The following is a 20,517-nucleotide window of genomic DNA, read 5'->3' as shown; positions in this document are numbered from 1 at the left end:
CAAGGACAGCACCAAGAGGCTTCTTCTACACATAAGCAGAGACCACAGCAGAGGGTGCTGGAGGCTGAGAGGAGAGGGTCCTTTCCACACTGCACTCTCGGGGGAACATCACAGACACTCCTCTGAGATCTGGAATATTCCACAGGCCCTTGGAGGAGTCAGGGCAGCATTCACTTTCAGCCCTGTGCCAAAAATGAAAAAGTACCAGGAAGCTGTTGTCCCAACTGCAGGCTGCACACAAACCTGGGTCTGTGCATCCTATTTGCCAGAGCTAGGACACCTCGCAAACACACACACACACACACACACACCCCACCTCAGGTTCTTCTTCCAAAACAAGCTCCCTCAGATAACGTGGGGACACCACTTAGCCCTGAGGGGCTGTGTCTCCAAGGAATGCCCACAGTCCCCACAAAACGCCCCGGGGTTGGGACTGTGGCTGGCAGGCACTGTGGACAGAATCAATGGCCACCTCTCAGAGAACTGGGGAATCACACATCACCCTGCGCAGCTTGAACCAAGTTTGCAGTCCATTGTAAAGCAGCCCAGCAAGAGAGTTCGAGCAATGCCCTGACACAAAACACACCTCTGAGGAAAAAGTCCAGGAGCAGGCAGGAGGCTCCTGAACCCCAGGGTAGTCGCTAGGATGGAGGCTGTGGAGACGGTGGTCGACAACGGGGCCACATTTCCAGGGACTCAAGGCAAAGCCCAGGGCTGCTATTGACCATTTCTTTAAATTGTCAAGTCATTTCATCATTAATTAGAAAATGTATTTTAAATTCCCCAAGGCAGGGCCTTAGAAAGTCTTCCGAAAGCATATCCTCATTCTTAAGAAGGGCACCTGATACATCTTCCACAAAATATTACTCAGGTTTTCCTCTTTGGAAAGGAAAACCTTGGGTCCCCTGGTTTTCAGCAACCTGAGGGACAAGCCAGCTCTGGGCATCTGGAATCCCAAGTGCCTGGCTCAAAGCCACCCTGGATGAAGGGAAGCCTGTGAGCGCACGGCTTACCGGCCTCGACTCTGGCTGTGAAAACTGACAGGTCCCCTTGTTTCTGCAGGAATTTTCCACTCTGTGATTCTAGATTCCTCAGAATTTCTCCAGAGAGGTTCCACAAAATCAGTTTTCCCCCCCAGTAACAGTGCACAAGATGGCAGGGTTAAGTTTGGGTGACACACAATATTTGAGGTGTGGTGTGAGATGAGGAGACAGGAGGCAAAACCGAGCCAAATGTGATGAGCAGGAATGAACAGGCCTCCGGCCTGACGGGCTGGGGTTGGGGCTATGGCCACGGCGCCCAGGCCCCGGGCAGGCTTCGAGCCTTCTGCAGGAGTCCCGGAGGGGTACTGCTCCAGCGCCCACCCCAGAGGCACTTACACTCTCCCTCCTATACACTGTGCGGATGCAGCTGAGGGTGCTTCCATAGTTGGTGCCGGCCTGCAGGCGAGTCTGCGGAGAGATGCAAGGAGGTGAGGGCCCAGGCCGAGATGATTCACGCCCTCACTGCCCCAGAGATGCTAGGCTTGTGGCACTGAGGCCCAGAGAGGGGAAGGCCCTGCCCAAAGCGACCGAGCCAGTAAGGAGGGCTGGCTTTCTGTCCCCTCCAGGCTGGTGCTCTGTCCTCTGCCCACACTGCCTCCTTCAGTGTCCCATTCCAGCCTTGCTGAGTGTGGCAGAAGTTGTCTTGGTCTGAGAGAAGAACAAAAGTCCATTTGTTGTTCAAAAATGATGCTTGTTGGGGGACATGTGACCCCTGTCTCTTGAGTACAAGCACTACTCCGGGGCTCTGCCCCATCTGCTGCCCATCACTCTGCCATCCTAAGGATTCCCTTCGTGGCTCCAGAGCCCCTTCATCTCTTACCTGGACGGTGGGCTATTTTCGCCACTGGCCTCCTGCTTCCCTCTCAGTCCCTGGCCTGCGTCTACACAACAGTCACACTGATCATTTCTGACAACAGCGAATCGCTATTTACAGCTCACTGGTGGCTTCCCATCAGACTCAGAGTAAACCCCTCACTCTCTACCAGTGTCAAAGAGGCCTGGGTAGACACCGAGCCTGCCTCTCACCCCTGCGTGCCCCTTCCTCCATGGCCCTGCCCTCTGTGCCTACCATGTGGCACATCCCCCAGTCCCTGGCCTCGCCTTCCCCCTCCCCCTCCCTGCCTGAGCTCTCCACTGGCTCTTCCTTCCCCCAGAAGGCTCTTCCTCCAGGTCCTGCTTATCTCTGGGGGCTGAGCTTCAATGTTGCAATGGCGTTATCTCTCTGTCTGTTTACTTTGGGTTTATTTGGGCCCCCTCTCTATGGCAGGGCTGTCTCATATTTCCTTCTTGTCCCCACGCTGAGCATGGCCCTGGCATATGTCCCCTTTGCACTGGCTAAATGAGGGGCTGGAGGGGAAGACATGTGTCCCCTAATGGAGGCTGGCTCTGGTAACAGACGGCAGACAGCCACAGAGGGTCTGAGGAGCCTCACAAAAGTGCCAGGGCACCCCCCCCTGAATCTGGTAAGAAGGAACTCTGAGAACCACAGAAGGGGTGACTGGACCCTACCCCCTCGAACCAGGGTCCCGTGAGGACTAAGACCCAGGGTGCAGACTAACACGTCATGCCAACAGCCTGAGCTTAGTGTGTAGACAAGGAGCGAAGACTCTGGCAGAACACACATCATAAAAGTGTTGGTCTCTGAGGTGAAAATCACGGGCGATGTTTTTCTACACTGAATGGTGGTTCATTTCCAACTTTCCTATGACAGACAGGGGTCACTTTCATTATGTTCAATTTACGTAATTTAAAAATAATTTTAAGTACACAATAGGAGAATAAATTTTCTGAATAAAAAAATTCCACATTCTCCCTCCCTGACCCCCAACCCCAAGCTAACCACCTTGGCTAATAGCATGGCTGAGAGCTTCATTGGCATTCATCTCAACAGGGTTAGAGACCCAGATATCCATGGGAAATCTGTAGCACTCTCACAGGCATGATAGGTAAATGGTATATGTTTTTATAAGTGTTACTTTCATAATCAAAGAAATGTAGCGGTTGACTCATTCAACCTGTATGATTGAAGGCCTGTTTTCCAACAGCCACTGTTCCACTCAGGAGATTCAGCAGTAGAGGAAATCAACTTCCTGGCCTCGTGGAACTTAGAACCAAGTGGGGATGAGGAAAAAAAGAGTCAAAAATAGGCAATTCCCAAGCAAATATTTATGTCTGATGATGACAAGTACCATGGGGAAAAACAGACCTGGGGGTCAGAAGTGTGGGCTGCTTGAGGGAAAATGCAGTATTTAATTGTCTGGAGGTGAAGACATGGGGGAAGGCGCAGCGAGATGAGAAGTGGGCTTTCACGGTGGAGCAGACCCACAGAGCTCTACCTTGGGGTGGGGTATCCCCAACCTGGACAAGATTATGGGCGAGGGGACGTGGGCACAGGCCTCCCTCTCTTCCCCCATTTAAGGCTGGCATGGGGGTGAATGCTCTCTCCACTGGCCCCAGCGCTGACAGGGCTGCCTCTGGGGACTGAATCCACAGGTTGAGGCCCCAAGAAGGATCAAGTTCCACTGAAAAACTCCAATGCCTGAGTCACTCAAGCAAACCGTACATGAGGAAACTCAACCCAGGAGTCAAACCCAAATCACACAAGAGTTTCAAAACCATGGAGCAACGGCCCCCCCAGCCATGCTGAACACTTGAGGAGGCTGCCACGGAGGCCAGCCACATAGCACACGCCTCCAGGGCCTCCTTACAATAGGGGCTGGAATTTAGTGTGTGACAATTGCATTCTTGGGGAAGTACTGGGCCTCTTCCAGAACTTATCTCACAGAATCCCACAAATGCCGCTCGGCCTGGGTACTGTCCCCGTTTTACAGATGGAGAAAGCTGACTTCTTGTATTAGTTGTCCTATAGCTGCTGTAACAAATTACGACAAATTTAGCGGCTTACCACAACGCATATCTGTTCTCTTACAGTTCGCTAGCTGGTCTAAAGGCGGCTGAGCCCTGATCAGGAAACCCTGGTCACACTGCATCAGGCATACACCTGAAATGCACCATGTGGGCAGAGAGTCAGGTGAGAATCCGGATCCCAGCTTCACGGCCACCAAGCAGCCAGGGCTGACTCTCCCACCAGTGATGGGACATCCATAGGCAGGGAAGGAGCCTCTGACCTGGGTTAGCAGCCCAGGTGCTTTTAGCTCGGCTCTTCCCAAGGCAAGGCCTGGGACCTTGGACAAGTCACAAGTCCCTCACAACACACAAGCATGTGTGTTCATCAGGGTAGGAATGGCTCACTCATGGCTCTATGCTCAGTGCCACAGGGACGATCTTCACAGCAGCCCTGTCGGGAGGTGCTCTTTACCCATTTTTCAGATGAGGAGAGCAAGGCTTGGGGAGGTAAAATGCTGCACCCTGGTCACAGGAGAGTAGGTAGGCAGGCTGAGACCGCACTCCAGATTATTCCAACTCTAAAGCTCTTGCCCGGACCTTTCTCAGGTAGGGACTCCAGAGAAAATGTCAGCCAGAAGAAAGGAAGGAAGGAGCATGTTTTGGGGAGTAACGAGGGCCCTGAGCCACATCCCTGGGCTGGGCCCAGGCCAGCCATGAAGGCTGGCATCACCAGGCTGGTACCCTGAGCGAGGAATTTCTCAGGCTGGGCAGACACTGGATTTGATGCATCAGGAAGGGCTCTCTCAGAGGCTCAAGGGGCAGAGTGGACAGAAGGAGGGGCACTCCAGCCTTTTCAGGCGGCCAGACTTGCCTGTGCAGGGAGGGGGCACCTCCAACAAGCTCCATCAGCCCCTGGCCAAGCTGGGGGTAAGGGAAGGATGTTCTAACCAGGGAGACACAGAGGTTGCCTGTGCTGGGAATATAGCTGGAAGGCCCACAGGGGCAGGGATTGGATTTGCTTTGTCTACAACTGATGCCTTGCTATCCCCATACCATCTACACACAGAAAGTGTCCAGTATGCATTTGATGTATGAGCAAAAAGCAGGGCCCATACGGGGGACACAAAGAGCCAGGAAAGATCTTAAGCTATTTAAGACAAATAGGCTGATCCCCCATCAAGAAGAAAGCAGGCCTCGTCTCTGCCCTAGGAGGGGCCCACTGTCATACAGGGAAGAAGACGGGGGGGGGGGGGGGGAGTGACTATAGCAGCCACTTGGGAAAAGCCTGAGCGGTTCCTCTTAGTGCACGATCCAGGCAAAGCTTTAGATAGAAATGTGCAAGTCAGGGGTGAGAAGGCACTATTTGGGACCAGCTGTGCTCCCAGGGTATGGCTCTGTAGTCCTGCTCACTCCTGGGAACAGGGGGCGGGGATGGGCGTGGAGTCAAAGAATGTCCTTTCGTAGAGCTCCTCACTCCCTCACTCCTCAATGCTTTAACACCTGGCATGACCTCAGGCAAGCCCTTTCCCCTTCCTGGGCCAGTTTCTCCATCTGTAGAACAAGGGGCGTGGATGACCCCCCCCCCCCCCCACCAGATGGCCCTGTTGAGTCCTCATACCTCCTGCGCTTCCCAGAGTTATAATGGCTTCCCATTCCCAACCCAAGTCCGCAGTCCTAATCTGATAGTGAAGGCCTCCCAGGGTTGAGTGCTGACCCACCTTTCCTGGATTCTGCTCTATAGCTGCTTTCAGAAACCTGATGCATCAGCCAAACCAGCCATGCTGGCTTTTCCCAAGCATGACCCCCACACAGCGTCCCCACCTTGGTGCCTTAGCTCTTGCTGCTCTCTGAGCCTGGAACATCTTTTTTCACCACCTGAAACCCAACCTTAAATTCTGGACTCAGATGCCACCTCACGCCGGAAGCCGTTCCCGGTTCCTCAGTTGCTGAGACTGGCAGGGGATCCGTTCCATTGCCTGGCCCTCCCCCACAGCCCCTGAGAACCTGGAGGCAGAAATGCGGCATTCACAAAAACAAGCTCGCTGCCAAGTAACGAGAGGAGAGGGATGATTCCAAACCAGTCCTCCAGGCCCGCACCCTCCGGGGTTGGCACAGAACCTCGGCCCTGGGCTGGAGACTGTCTTGGGATCAGAAACAGCAGATATATTGCTGGAGGCAGACTCACTCCAGGCCGCTTTCCAAGAAGTAATGGCAAACATGGCCGCAGTACCTTGACCGTGTCTAGAGGGTGGCCGACGATGACGCTCGCTGCACCTGTTGATCAAAGAAGACGACCTGGTCACTGAGCCCCTGGACTCCTCACGTGCACCGGCTGGCTCCTGGGATAAGACAGACGGCTCGGGCACTCACATCCCCTCGTTCAGTCAATGCCCAGTTCCCAGAGCCCTCCCACCCCCCAGCAATGTGCTAGGCACCAGCCCAGGCACTGGGGAAGGCATAGAAAATGAAGTAAAATGTGGGCTCTGCCTCTAGAAACAAGCACCCCCAAAAAAGGACAGTGAAGGTGCTGGGACAACTGGGTATCCGCATGCCTAAGAATGAAGTTAGACCCCTTACCTCATATCATATACAAAAATGAACTCAAAATTGACCAAAGACCTTAATGGAAACACTGAAACTATAAAAATCATTTACTAAAACACAGGGGAAAACTTCTTGATCCTAGAATGGCAAGAGATCCTTAGATATGAAACCAAAAGCACAAGTCACAAAAGAAAAAATAAACTGTGTGTCATACCAATTAAAAACCTGTGTGCACTCTGGAAAACTGTACGGAGGTTCCTCAAAAAGTTGAAAATAGAGCTACCATATGATCCAGCAATTGCACTACTGGGTATTTACCCCAAAGATACAAAAGTAGGGATCCGAAGGGGTACGTGCACCCTGATGTTTATAGCAGCAATGTCCACAATAGCCAAACTGTGGAAAGAGCCAAGATGTCCATCGACAGATGAATGGATAAAGAAGAAGTGGTATATATATACAATGGAATATTATGCAGCCATCAAAAGGAATGAGATCTTGCCATTTGCAACGACGTGGATGGAACTGGAGGGTATTATGTTGAGTGAAATAAGTCAAACAGAGAAAGACATGTATCATATGATCTCACTGATATGAGGAATTCTTAATTGCAGGAAACAAACTGAGGGTTGCTGGAGTGGGGGGTGGGTGGGAGGGATGGGGTGACTGGGTGATAGACACTGGGGAGGGTATGTGCTCTGATAAGCGCTGTGAATTGTGCAAGACTGTCGAATCTCAGATCTGTACCTCTGAAACAAATAATGCAATATATGTTAAAAAAGAAGAAGAAGAAGAAGGTAGCGGGAGGGGAAGAATGAAGCGGGAGAAATTGGAGGGGTAGACGAACCATGAGAGACGATGGACTCTGAAAAACAAACAGGGTTCTAGAGGGGAGGGGGGTGGGAGGATGGGTTAGCCTGGTGGTGGGTATTGAGGAGGGCACATTCTGCATGGAGCACTGGGTGTTGTGCACAAACAATGAATCATGGAACACTTCATCTAAAACTAATGATGTAATGTATGGGGATTAACATAAGAATAAAAAAAAACCTGTGTGCAGCAAAGGACACTATAAAGAAGGTGAAAACAACCTATGGAATGGGGATAAATATCTGCAAATCATATAGGTGATAAGGGTCTAGTATCCAGAATTTATAAGAAATACTTAAAACTAAAAAAGTTTTTTTTTTTTTTTAAAGTAGGCTCCACACCCAACAGGAGGCTTGAACTCACAATCCTGAGATCAAGAGTCACACATTCCACCGACTGAGCCACGCAGGTGACCCCCCCCACACAAATTTTTTTTTAATGAGAAAAGGACATGAAGAGACATTTCTCCAAAGATAATATACCCATGGCCAATGTGTACATGAAGACATGCCTAACGCCATTAGTCATTAGGGAAAGGCAAATCAACATCACAGGGAGATTCCCTTCATACCCACTAGGATGACTATAATTGTTTGTTTGTTGTTGTTGTTCTGTTTTAAAGGAAAACAGTAAGTGTTGGCAACGATATGGAGGGACTGGAACTCTTGCATGTTGGGATGGGAATGTATAATGTTGCAACAACTGTGGCAATGGCTTGTCATTTCTTCAAGAAGTGAAACAAAGAATCACCATACAACCCAGCAATTCCACTCCTAGCGAGAGACCTAAAAGAAGAGACCACAGGCACTGGAACAAGTGCATGAACACGTATGTTCACGGCAGGAATATTTGCAACGGCCAAAAGGTGGAAACAGCCCAAACGTCCATCAGTGCGTGAGTGGGTAAATGCCATGTGGTAAATCCCTCTGATGAATCTTGTTGGACATCAGTGGGGATGAACGAAGCATACTGCAGTGTGGATGAAGGTTGAGAACGGTACACTAGGTGCAAGAAGCTAGACACAGAAGGGTCCCATTGTGTCTGATTCCATCTACTCAAATTATCCAGAACAGGCAAATCCACGGAGACAGAAACCTGGTTAAGGGTTGTCAGGGCTTGGGGGGAGGGGAAACGGGAGTGACTGCTTGATGGATCCAGGGATTTCTTTGGGCATGAGGAAAATTTGGAACTAGACAGAGCTGACAGATGAACAACACCGTGAATGCACTAAATGCCACTGAACTGGATGCTTGAAAATGGTTATTTCTAGGTTATGTGATTTTTACCTCAAAGAAAAGCGGGGAAGGTGTGAAGAGAAAACCCAGAAACTTTTCGGTTACCTACAGGTTACTTCACTTTTTCTAGACCTCACTTTTAGCAGGTGTAGGTGGGAGTCATATTAGCACCTACCTCACAGTTCCATTGTAAGAATGAAATGAGCTAATGAAAGTCAAGTACCAGCAAAGTCCTGGCTCTTATAGGCTGTTCAAAAAGAGATGCTGTCACTATCCAGTTTTTTTATTATTATTATTTGTTTTTTGTTTTTGTTTTGTTTTTTTAAAGAAGCCCTCTTTAAATTAAATTAAATTAATTAAATTTAAATTAAATTTAAATTAAATTAAAGAAGAATTTTTCTTCTCACAGAAAAATGCCCATCCACACAGAGTCACAAGGCCCAAACAGCTTCAGTGGGAAGCAAGACTGCCCTGAGGTCATGTAGATGAAGAAGCCCTTGTTGTCGAAGTTGGTGACTGTGAGGTTGAAACAGCAACCAATCCTCTAGAATAAATTCCCTGCCACGCTGATGAGGAATGAAGCGTCTCTGCTAGCAGGGGTGATTTAACCTGGTAAGGCAGTCCTGGAATATGAGACAGGTAGAGAGAGGGGCAGAGGAACCAGCTAACCCCAGAACAGACATGTGTTCCATCTAGAACCACCAGACCTCTCTCAGCCCCTCCTTCCCATGGAAGTGGGCAGAGGCCGAAAGGTGACAAGCAGAGGGAAGCTGGAGTATTCACTCTGTAGGAGCCCCTCCCAGCAAGGGAAGAAAGGACTTCTGGTCCCCAGACTCTAGTTGCTTGCTCACTAGTGAGTGCCCCCTTCATTGTGGGCATCCCTTAGTCCAGGGAAGCAGCCTCAGAGCTCACCTTGGATGTTTATCTCCCTGGTCACTCATTAGCCCACACATCTGAAAGCAGGGAATGCAAAGATCAGAAATGGGACAGTCAGGTCACTGGTTTCCAGACCTGAGGACCTCACGGACCAGTAAAACTTCAAACAAAATGTAAAGGATGTCATGGTGGAATTTTATTCTGCAAGTTCATTAAGAAAGAAAACACCTAGAGATGAGTACAGGGGTTAAGATGGCCCTGGAACCAGGCTGTCTGGGTTGGAATCCCAGGGCTCAAGCTAGATGCATGGCCTTGAGCAAGTCACTGAATGTCTCTGTGTACCCATTTCCTCGTCTGTAACACGAGGATATAATCATTGTAGCTACCTCACTGGGGCTACAAAGAAATATACATCAATAGACATGAGACCAAGGCTAATTTATAGAGCCAGAAAGTAGATTCATGGTTGCCCAGAGGGAGGAGGGGATGGAATTTAACTGTGAATGGGCATGAAGGATCTTACCGGGGAAGAAAATGTGCTAGAACGAATTTACGGACATGGCTGAAACACTGGTAAGGTTGCTAAAAATCACCGAATTGTATACTTGAAATGGGTATATCTTATGATGCATAAAATAGCCTCAGTGAAGTTGTTTTAAAAATACCTGTGGCACTTCAACAGCACCTGCTACCGACTGAGTATTGTTACGACGCTCATCCTCACTTCATGGAAGCAAGAAAACCCCCAAACCAAAAGACAACAACAAAATGTTAACATGAACAAAGTGAGGACGATCGCAGAATAAAGGACAATCCACTACTTACTGTGTGACTTGGGGAGGGCCCCGGAGTCATCAGAGACCTGCAGCTACTCGGACAGCCTTACCCTCAAACCCAGCCAAGGACAGCCCGACTGAAGTTGGTCTGGCTACGTAAGGGGATAGCCTTAAGTACGGAAGGCTCTCCCCCAGAATGGCTGATAGTTAGTTGTCCAAAGAGGGCCTGAACACAGCTAGTGGGTCTCTGGGTACAGCCCCCCGCCCCATGGTAAAGTTAGGAGAGGAAGGTCTAGAAAGCCTGTGCAAAATAACTGCTTATGGTGAAAGGGACCTCCTCTGCTCATGACAGCAAGAAGCAGGGGCCCTGCAGCCACCTGCTGGGGGACAGAGGCGGGAGCAGCCCTCAGAAAGGGATCCTGGAACGCTATCTGATCTGTTGCTCTTTTTATTTGTTTCATTTTCCTATAAATCTCCTGGTCTTCATTCCTAGAACACTCGGTGGGGCACAAACATATTAATGATAGCCTCTGTCTCAGCACCTCAGGTTTTGGTTTTGTTTTTGCTTTTGACTTCGGGCAGGGGTTGCATTTGCCAACATCCCTTTTCTGATGATTCTCTTAGATGGCCAAAAAGAAAGATATTTTACAATACGTGCTAGTGCTTCTCAAACCCTCCCCACACCCCGTCAGTAGCTGACAAAAGTAGAGAAATAAACCTACTGTAAAGAGACGATCAGAGAAGCAAGGAAATGGATGCAACTGTTGCCCAAGCCGACCCATCCCGGGCCCAGCAGACAGCCGCTCCAGGAGCGACTCCAAGGGAGGAGCGGGTCCAAGAGTGCCGCGAGCAGTGACAGTCCATAAAGGCTGAAAACAGGAGGGGTTCCTCCTATCTGGCAATGGGCACCTGCAGCCAGGCGCTGGGCTCCCAGCTCGGCGCGCCCCGCACCCTCCAGCCGGGGCGCCCCCTAGGGCCGGCCTGACCGCGAAGCCGGGCTCCCCATCCCGCGCCCGGGACAATCGCCACCCTCACCCGCAAGTTCTTGCAGCCGCGTCCCCCCACTCAGGCGCACAGCCGGCCTCCGGAGGGTGTGTGCGCGCCCGGGCGCTCCATTGGCTGTCGGCTTCGACGGCCGGTTTAATAGTTACCGGGGCCAGGTCGCCCGGTCCTCACGCGGAGGCAAAGCCGCAGCTCCGGGGGAACCCGCGACGCGGGTGGGGCAGCGGGCGAGGGGCAGCGAGGCCAGCAGCCGCGGGGCGGCGGGGCACTCCGGTAGCAGGCGGCGCGCACGCTGCGCGCGTGGTGGAGGCGCACGGGTGCGGGGCTCCCAGACCCACCACGGCACGGCCTGAAAACGCGGCCGGTCTCTCTTTCTCTCCCGGGCACACGCACCTCCCGGGACGCTCCCTCCCGTCCAGGGCTGGGCTCACCTCCGATCCAGCCCGCCGCGAAGTCTTCCAGCTGGAAGCTGCCCATGGTCGGAGCCGCGGCGCCCCGCGCTCCTGGAGCCGGGCCGGTGCCCAGTCCGAGTCCGCGGCGCGTGGCCCGCCGGCCCGCGTGTCGGGGGAGGAGTTGGGAGCCTCGAGCGCCCCGCAGCTCCTACCGCGAGCCCGGTCTCCGCGCCGCCCGGCCCGCGAGCCGCCGCGCTCTCACCTCTCCGAGCGCCCGGTCTCCGCGCCGCCGCGCTCTCACCTCTCCGAGCGCCCGCGGCCGCGGCTAGCACGCCCCCAGCGGACCTTAAAGGCGCCGCACCGCGCCGCTCGGGGACACTGGGGCCCGGGGACACTGGGGCCCGGGGCGCCGCATTCCCCGCCCCCCCCTCCCCCCGGCGCCCACGCCTGGCCCCCTCACACCCTCTCTCCAGGCCTTGAGGCGAAGATGCCGGCCCTGCCTTGTTCACACTTCCTCCGGGACACGGCAAGGGATGTCAGGGAGAGTTTTGCCAAGTTCATCACAAGAGGTAGAAAGGGCGGCTTCATCCCGAGTCGGCAAGAACGCGATCACAAGCCCCAAGAGCGCGCTGTGATAGGATCGTAAAACAGCGCTGAAGGAACGCTAACTGAAGGCGCAGCGAGCAGCCAGCGTGGCCGCAAGCCCCTCGTTTTCCGAGGGGCTGATTGAAAGCTGGGAGACGGTTTCACCATGAAAGACACAGGACACACAGTTTTGCAGGTCCTTTTTGGAGGTTAGGGACTCTTTCTCGGCCACAGCCTGCACGCCTCTCTGGCTGCAGAACCCTATCTATTCAAGAGTAACTCAAAGAGTGTGCGCAAAGTCCCTAGCCCAAAGGTAGGCTCCAAGTCAGCTCTAAATAAATACTCGCTCTCTGGAGGTCTTCAGGCCAGAGGCTGTGCCCGGGGCGCTGTGCAGGGTTCCACTTCCTCCTTGCAGCGGCTGTGAGCAGGCCTTCGTTATCAGCCCTGCCGCGGGTCAGGTCTATGTGTCCGCTCGGCGGCGACAGTACCCAGTGATTCCATCAAACACTAACCTAGGTGTTTGATATAGAGATAGGAAGCTATCTCTATAGATACGGTTCGCAGCCCAAACCAGGTGACTTTAAGTATGGGAGATTATCCTTGATCGCCTGAGTGGGTCCCACCCAATCTTTGCTCTAAAGGCCTTAGGAGCAAAACGGAGGGGCACCTGCCTGGCTCAGTGGGAAGAGCATGCGACTCTTGATCTCGGGTCTTGAGTTTGAGCCCCCTGTTGGGTGGAGAGGTTACTTAAAAATAATTAAAAAAAAAAAATTAGGAGCGCCTGGGTGGCTCAGTCGGTTAAGCCGCTGCCTTTGGCTCAGGCCATGATTTCAGGGGCCTGAGATCGAGCCCCACATCAGGCTCCCTGCTCAGTGGGGAGTCTGCTTCTCCCTCTCCCTCTGCTGCTCCCCCTTGCTTGTTCTCTCTCGCTCATGCGCGCTCTCTCTCAAAAAATAAAATTAAAAATTTTTTTAAGAATTAAAAAAACTTTTTAAAAGAGCAAAATGGAGGCTTCCCCCAGGGAAAAGAAATTTTGCCTGTGGAATGCAGTGCCAACTCCTGCCTGGATATCTCCAGCCTTGCAGCCTGCACTCCAGGTTTCAGACTTGCCCAGCTAAACCCCACACTTACATAACATACGTATATCCCCTACCGATTGTTTCCCGGGTGGGACCCTGCGTTCACCGGACACCACTCTGACAGCACTGATTCCAATCAGCTGTGGGCTTTCTCTTCCATCTCCCAGCCCCGGGAACTGATGCTAACTGGCATCCCTGTCATGTCCCACTCAGCACCCACGCAAGCAAGCACCTGGACATTCAGGGTCGTGTCTAATCTTCAGGTACAGCTCTCCAGGGGCCTAGCTCCCCTCAGATCCAGGCTCAGCCTACACTGTCCGCCCTGGGCCACCCAGGGAGGCCGAGGGGTAGTCCTCTGTCCCTCAGATATCCTCTCTGTAGGGAAGCTCTGCACCCAGCCAGGACCCAGCCGGAGGTCCACGCTCACTGGGGCACATGGCCTGGCTGTGTGCAGGTGCTTTTGGCGCAATGGGAGTTCCCTGACCTCCTTCCAAGAAGGAAGGTGAGTTGATGCTAACTTCCAGCAGGACCCCAGCCTTGGCACCCCCACATCGTGAGGGTATGGTCTAGAAGAAGGGGCCTCTGCTGGGCCCGCTCTTCTCCCGCTGACACGTCCATATCACCTCACCCAGGCCATCATGCTGCCACCACCCAGGCCGCCTCCTTCCAAAGCAAGACGAAGTCTGACCACTGAGGCTTGCTGAGAAGGGCCTAGAAGCCTGCTGAGGAGTCAGGGCTCACCATCAGCACTGACCCCCAAGCTATGCCCCGCCTACCAGGTCTGGGGTATGTGCTGGGACAGTTCTAAGAAATGAAAGGTCTCCCAAGAGTGGCCTTTCTGTGAGTTCACCACTGAGCAAGTCAACAGGTGGGAAGGCCCTCTCTCTTGGAGGACCCCCAGGCCGGTTGTCATTCCTCAGTCCCATGTCAGCAGTAACTGGCAGGTCCTGAGGTGGCAGGCAGTGGCCCCGAAAGCTACTGCTTAAACTGCTAATGAGTGCAACAGAATGGAAGGTGTGGGCTCCTTTCCAGAATACACCACTGTGCTCCATTCCCAAATGTGTGCCACCAACCTGTGCATGAGGCACCTCACCCGACAGGCAGGGGGAGGACCCAGGTCTAGTGGCAGTCAAGGGGCAGGCCTGGAGCATCCCAGACCACTAGGCCGGGGGACCTGGCCGAATGCTCACTCTGGGGAGGGGGTCTGGTCTGTGGCTGACTCCTGGCTTCCCTGCTTGGGAGCATTTGGAATGCTGCCATACGCATTTATATTCTACCCTTGGGAGGGAGCGGGTAGGGAAACTGAGGCACAGAGCGGTCAGTTCCCTGGGTTGCTAGGGCCAGAAAAAATCCCCATTTCCTTTCTCCCTCAACTCTTCCTGAGAGGTACCCTCCTGGAGCATTTCCTGCTGCCGTGGGGTACACACGTGGGATGGGCTGCTAACCTCTGACCACCTGCGGCCCACTTCCCACCTCTCCTTCGCCTTTTCAGGGGACGACTTCCCTGAGCCCCAGCTATGGGCCAGTCTCCGCTCTTGGGAGCTGACAGAGAGGAGGCAGTTTGGGTTGCCCACAGGGAGGTGACGGTGAGAGCCCTGGGAGGGAGCTGTGTGCCAGGCGGCTGTCAGGGATGGCCTCCAGGCCTCAGGCTCTGGGCGCCTGCACTGCGTCTCTCCAGCCTCACGGCTCCGTCTCCTCAAGGCTCTCCCAGCCAAGTCCTCCCTCCCCACGGGCCTTGCCTGAGCAGCGCAGTCCTGGGTCAGCGGACTCCTGCCCCATGGCCTGCGGCTGTGGCCCCGCCTTCTGGAAGCCCGCCCCCCGCTCAGCTCTTCTCCCCTTCTCTGCTGTCCCGCTCTCCCTCCTTGGTGCTTCCTCCCCTGTGTGGCCCTCCGTGCGGGGTTTCTCGGGGCCCTCATGGCCCCCCTGTCCCAACCACGCCCACGCCTCTCTGCTCACAAGAGCCACATCCCAGCTCCCACTCAGACTTCACACACCTTTCTTTACTCAACTCCGCCACCTGGGAGGCCCCACATCATCTCTAATGTGACACGTCCCTTGAACTCTGTAACTCCCAAAGTATTCCTCTTTCCCCACCCAGCCGTCACCCAAGCCAGACCCTGGATGTGGTCTGATTCCTCTCTCTGCCCCAGGCCTCATGCCATCAGCCATCTCCTCCGTGACCCTGACGCCCAGCCCTTTCTGACCTCTCCCTATGTGGCCGAGCTCAGGTCTGTACCACTGTGTGCCTGCATCAGGGTGACAGAGATGCTCTGCCCCGTCCCCTGTCTAGCCTCCAGCCACTACCGCAGTGAAATTCTGAAACCTTCCATCTGCTCCAGCCCTCCTCTGCTGAGGGACCTCCCATGACTCCCCATGGCCTTGAGCATAATTCCAACACCCCAGCTTGGCATGCAAGGGTCTGCGGGCTTGGGTCTGGCGGCCTTTCCACTTCTTACTTCCTACCACCTCCCCTCAGGCTGGAGCCCCAGCTGGGCAGTGTGCCCCCCAAACCCCACCTGCTTTCTGCATGCAACCGTGCACACATGTTCTCCTATTACAAACACCCTCTCCTCTGCTTCCCTGGCTAACCCCTGTACCTGACTCCTTTGAGACTCAGCTCGGCCCCCACCTTCTCCTGACATGCCTTCCATGAAGCACTCACCACCCCACTCCACACTGGATCTGCTCTCTCCCCGGTGTGTTTCCAGAACATCTCGGGCATATCCATATCACGGCTACCACCCTCTAAAGATTAGTCTGTCTTCCTGAGAACAGGGTGCTGCCTTATTCTCCTGTAAGCCTGCAGCACCTGGCACAGGCCCGGTGGACAGCCACCACTCAGTGGGCCTTAAATGGGGAAGGCTGTGGAGCAGAAGTCAGAAAGGCCTGCTGACTGCCGACAGTTTAAGACAGGGTCCAGATACAAGGCAGAGCAGATGAGGCCCTGGGCCTTTCTTGGCATGTCACAGAAGCCTGGCTCCTTTCAGGCCCTCAAAGCTACCAGATGTTTTTCCACCTCAGGACCTTTGCACTAACCACTCCTGCTTGTGGCTCCCTCCTCTTGCATTTCTGGAGGAGAGCTTCTACTCCCTTCAGGCCTAAGGTGAAACGTCCTCTTCCTAGAGGCCTCCCCAGACCCCTGGGCCAAGGTCAAGCCCTTGTCCCTCTTGAGGCATCCCTGTTTCTCATTCCACCCCTTACCATGTTGGTCAGTCCTCGAGCAATGCCTGGGACGCCTGGGAGCATAGGACTCTTCTGACTCATCCACCGCCATGGCATCCTAAGCCTCAGCCACGGAGCAGATGAACAGGACTTCCTGACTGCTGAATGCAAATGAATGGAGTGGAAACACATGTGTATGTTGTCTTTTTCTTTGGGCATTTGCACCTGTTGCATCCATCCTGTACTGGCCTCAGACAGTAGGAGCTCTCTGGATCCCTCCCTGACTCTAATGGAAAGAGAAAAGAGCCCCTACGGTGATTTTTAAGGTGCTGTTCGAGCTTCTCATTTGGGGCAACGTTCCCTCCTTTATTGACAGTTCTTTGAGAAAGTCTATTCAGAGCATGTTCAGACTGTATTTGGTCCAGCAGCAATTCAGTTTGACTCCAAGTTAAGAAACAGAGTTGCAGGGCTGTGCCGGGGGGCAAAGCAGCCACTGGAAGACTGGGTGGCCTGGGCTCTACTTCTGGTGCTGCTGCTGCCTCCCTGGGCCCCGTGGGCAAGTCCAGGCCTCAGTTTCCCCTTCTGTCTTTTGGAGAGTACAGATGACTTCCGTCTTAGGCAGTATCCAAAAAGTATGAAATTCTGGGCCGCAGCGACACCAGCTCTGGGTGTCTTGTCAAGATGTGCCAGCAGAGGGCGCTGCCGTCCAGCACTTGGGATCCCGGGAGGAAAAAACCAGCTTGGCGGCCCCAGGGGGAGTTTCTGGGCCCAGATTCCTTGGCCCGGGGCTGGCAGAGCATACACTTGGGCAGTGAAAGAGGAGCTGACCTGGGAGGCTCAGAGGAATCTGAACGTGCCAGAGAGGACTTCTGAGAGGACTGAGGAGGATCCATCTGAGGCTTTTCCAAGCTGACTGTTCTTGGAGGGAGAATGCCCCAGTTATCAAGACCTTGAATATACCAGGGTCTTTTTTTTTTTTTTTTTTAAACCAGGGCTCCAAGCTGGCCCAGTACTATATGCTCCACCTATAACATCTCATTTTATTCTGTGAGGAAATTCCCCATTTTATAGGTGAAAGGAGTAAGGTTCAGGGAGGTTAAGCAATTTCCCCAAAGCCACACAGCCAGTGAATGGAGGATTGATTACACACCTGCTGTATGACTCCAGGGCCCAGCTCTTAACCAAGGTGCTGCCTCTTGGCTAAGACTCAGAAAGTTGAGGTGACTTTCTCCAAAGCCCTTGCTTGCCCCCATCCCTGCCCTGGCCCATCTGCATAAATGTCCTAACTTCTGGGCTTTAGTTTCTCCACCATCAATAAGATGGTATGAACATTTGCCAACCACACTCATATTCTTAGGGCTTCTGGAGCAGATGCCCCAGTAATCATGGGGAATGCCCTGGGATACCCTCTGTCCTGTCCTCCCTGACAGACTCCCATGGGCCGAGCTGGTTCTGTGCGCGTCTGAGAGCAAGGAAAGCCTGGCCCACCTTGGGCTTTTCTTCTCAACTGATGGACATCAGTGGGCTGGTGCCCAGGACAGGTGGAGGCTAGGCAGGTCAGGGGACCAGGTAGATCTAGAGTGGACTGGTTTCTGCAAGAGGAGAGGGGCATGGGAGGAGGGGTGGAAGGATCCAGTACAGCAGTTGAGACCACATCCCAAAGTCCCGGCTAAACACCTACTGGGGACCAACCTGCCGGGGATGCAGAAGGCTTGAGCTGCTGACTCAGGAGAGAAGTTTGTGTTGAAGATGTTTGCCCCAGCTCTGCCATGTGGGGGGGTCTCCCCTATCATGCATTCTCCAAACATCAGCTACAGGGTCCTGGGGGGAGGCCAGGAAACTCCATACTCTGGATGACCTGTAAAGAATTCAGGCCAGGAGGGACAGAAGAAAGTCTCGAGGGCAGACTCAGAAGCCGCAGGAAGGAGGTGACATCTGAGCGGATCCTAAAGAGACAACCTGGGTTTTGACCCATGAAGGTAGTAGAGAAGGGCAGGTGGGCGGAGGCAAGAGCCTGAACAATGCCAGTCAGGGAAGGCAGGAGACCCTGAAGAGGCTCCTTGCTGTGGGAGGGGAGGCTGAAGGCTGGGGGTCTGATGGTGGAGGACCTTGGCCAGCAAAGTGACTATAGGTGGTCCTCAGGCTTTGTGCTGCTCCCTGTGAGTGGACAGAGGACCCGTCTTGCAGCCATCTGCATCTCACCGAGACAAACCTCCCTGACCCACGCTGAGGAGGGCTTGGGCTCCTTGCAAACCAGCTTCTGCTCTCAGCGAGGACCTGCTCATCTTGTCCAGGGAAAGCGGAGGCCTGTGCTGGTCAAGCGTCTCAGAAGGGCTGTGGTCTCCCTCTCCACACCTGCCTGGGCAGTTCACCGTCACCCCAGGACACGCACAACCAAATGCCCTCTGTGTGAGGGTGGTGGCCAGGACTGGGGAACGGGGCCAGGGGACAGGTGGGCAGGGATTCGAACCCAGGGACAGCACAGGCCTTCTTACTTGCTATGCATCGCCTTAAGGAAAGACACAGGGTGTGACCAGACCTCCAGCTCTGAACCCACCCAAATCCCATTGTTCTCTGCTCCAGGGTCCCTGTGAACGTGGCAAAGAGCAGACTTCTGGTTGTTAAGAGAGGAGAGATTTTAAAGGACTCCAAAGACATCTCAATTCTGTACAAAGTACAAAGGAAAACTTTAAAAGAACAAAATCCCAAACCATATGGATTATATTTTCTCTAAAAGAAAGATTTGCTAAGTGACAAAACCTGCGGCCAGGGAGGAGGCTCAGGCCCACTACAAGGCCCCTTGGGGCCGGGGCAGCAGGGAAGCCACCCACTGGCCCACACCCGCGTGGTCCTGCGGCAGCTCCCCTGTGACGTCAGCCGGCCACAGCCCCACCTTCTCCCTCCTGCACACCGGCCTCAGTGAACGAGCTCGCTCCCCCTGTGAGTCACCAGGATCGGGCTCTGGACCTTGTATGACAGCATTTCGGTGGCCAGTGTCCAGGAGGACCCCCAGCACTTACATTCATGCCCTTGTGAGGTCTCTTTCCACACTGAATGACAGCTCATCTGCGTGACCCACAGAGTATGCCGAAGGTGACAATCCGGGACTCGTGAGGCTAGGTGGGAAGAGTCCAGCTGTGAGAGCGAGCAAGCAGAGCCTCCAGCCCCCGTCAAGCCTTCGGGTGACCACAGCCCTGGCCGATACCCTGACCGCAACTTCACGAGAAACCCCAGCCAGAGCCACCCAGCCGAGCTGCTGCCAGGTTCCCGACCCTCACAACTGGGAGAAAATACAGGTATGTCATTATCTGAAGCCACTGAGATGACTTATTACAGAGAATTCGAGATCTAATAGACGTAACGTAAGCGTAATGTAATGTTCACTATGGTCTAAGCATAACGGTCAAACGCATGGGGTCCAGCTGAGATCTGTTCACAGCCTGGCTCTACTATTTTCTGGCTCTGGGTTCTTCACTCGGCCATTTAATCAACCTGCGCCTAGACCTTCTCATCTGTGAAATGGGAGCGCCAATCATGCCTAAAAGAATCATTCTTTTTTTTTATATTGTATTTTAAGATTTTTCCATTTATTTATTTGAGAGAGGGGGAGCGAGAAAGCATGAGCAGGGGAGGGGCAGAGGGAGCGGCAGACTCCCCCGCGGAGCAGGAAGCCTGACTTGGGGCTCGATCCCAGCACGCCGGGATCATGACCTGAGCCGAAGGCAGGAGGCTCAATGACTGAGCCACCCAGGCGCCCCTAGACGAAATCGTTCTTAACTCCTCCTCATTGCACGTGAAGTGCTCAGCCCCGGGCTGGCACAGGGTAAACAACGGCAGCGAGGTGGCGCTTACCCTTGTTACGGCCTCTGTGTCCTGACATGTGTTCGTGCATGTGTTTGTGCCAGCACAGAACTCCCAGCCGATGCCGGCTGGACTGACGAGCAGCAAGCAGACTGCTCTTCCAGGTAAGCCCATTCCCTCACCCTGGTCGTCTCTTGCCCCAGATCCTTCCTGCAAACTGCTCACTCCAGAAAACTCTCCGTCCCGAAACACTGGCGGTTTTCTTGGGCACGCGAGCCACTCACGTTCGTCCAGCTCCTTCGGGA

At 53.7% G+C, this 20,517-nt stretch overlaps 1 protein-coding gene across 1 annotated transcript in view; it reads right to left on the bottom strand.

Moving 5' to 3' along the window:
• SLC25A48 (solute carrier family 25 member 48) overlaps positions 1 to 11,872 on the bottom strand; it is a 40,404-nt gene extending 28,532 nt beyond the window's left edge. The window contains exons 1-3 of the mRNA XM_064595587.1: positions 11,625 to 11,872; positions 6,121 to 6,164; positions 1,380 to 1,451 (exon numbers count right to left, since the gene is read on the bottom strand). Of these exons, the coding sequence (XP_064451657.1) occupies positions 1,380 to 1,451; positions 6,121 to 6,164; positions 11,625 to 11,670 (162 nt within the window). The 5' untranslated portion in view covers positions 11,671 to 11,872. The remainder of the gene's footprint in view (positions 1 to 1,379; positions 1,452 to 6,120; positions 6,165 to 11,624) is intronic.
• Between the last annotated feature and the right edge of the window lie 8,645 nt (positions 11,873 to 20,517).

The sequence above is a fragment of the Mirounga angustirostris genome, unplaced genomic scaffold, assembly GCF_029215605.1.
Source record: "Mirounga angustirostris isolate CCGP_5_RB_7025 unplaced genomic scaffold, mMirAng1.0.hap1 SCAF_7, whole genome shotgun sequence".
NCBI lineage: Eukaryota > Metazoa > Chordata > Mammalia > Carnivora > Phocidae > Mirounga > Mirounga angustirostris.
This window is presented reverse-complemented; position numbering and strand designations above follow the sequence as displayed.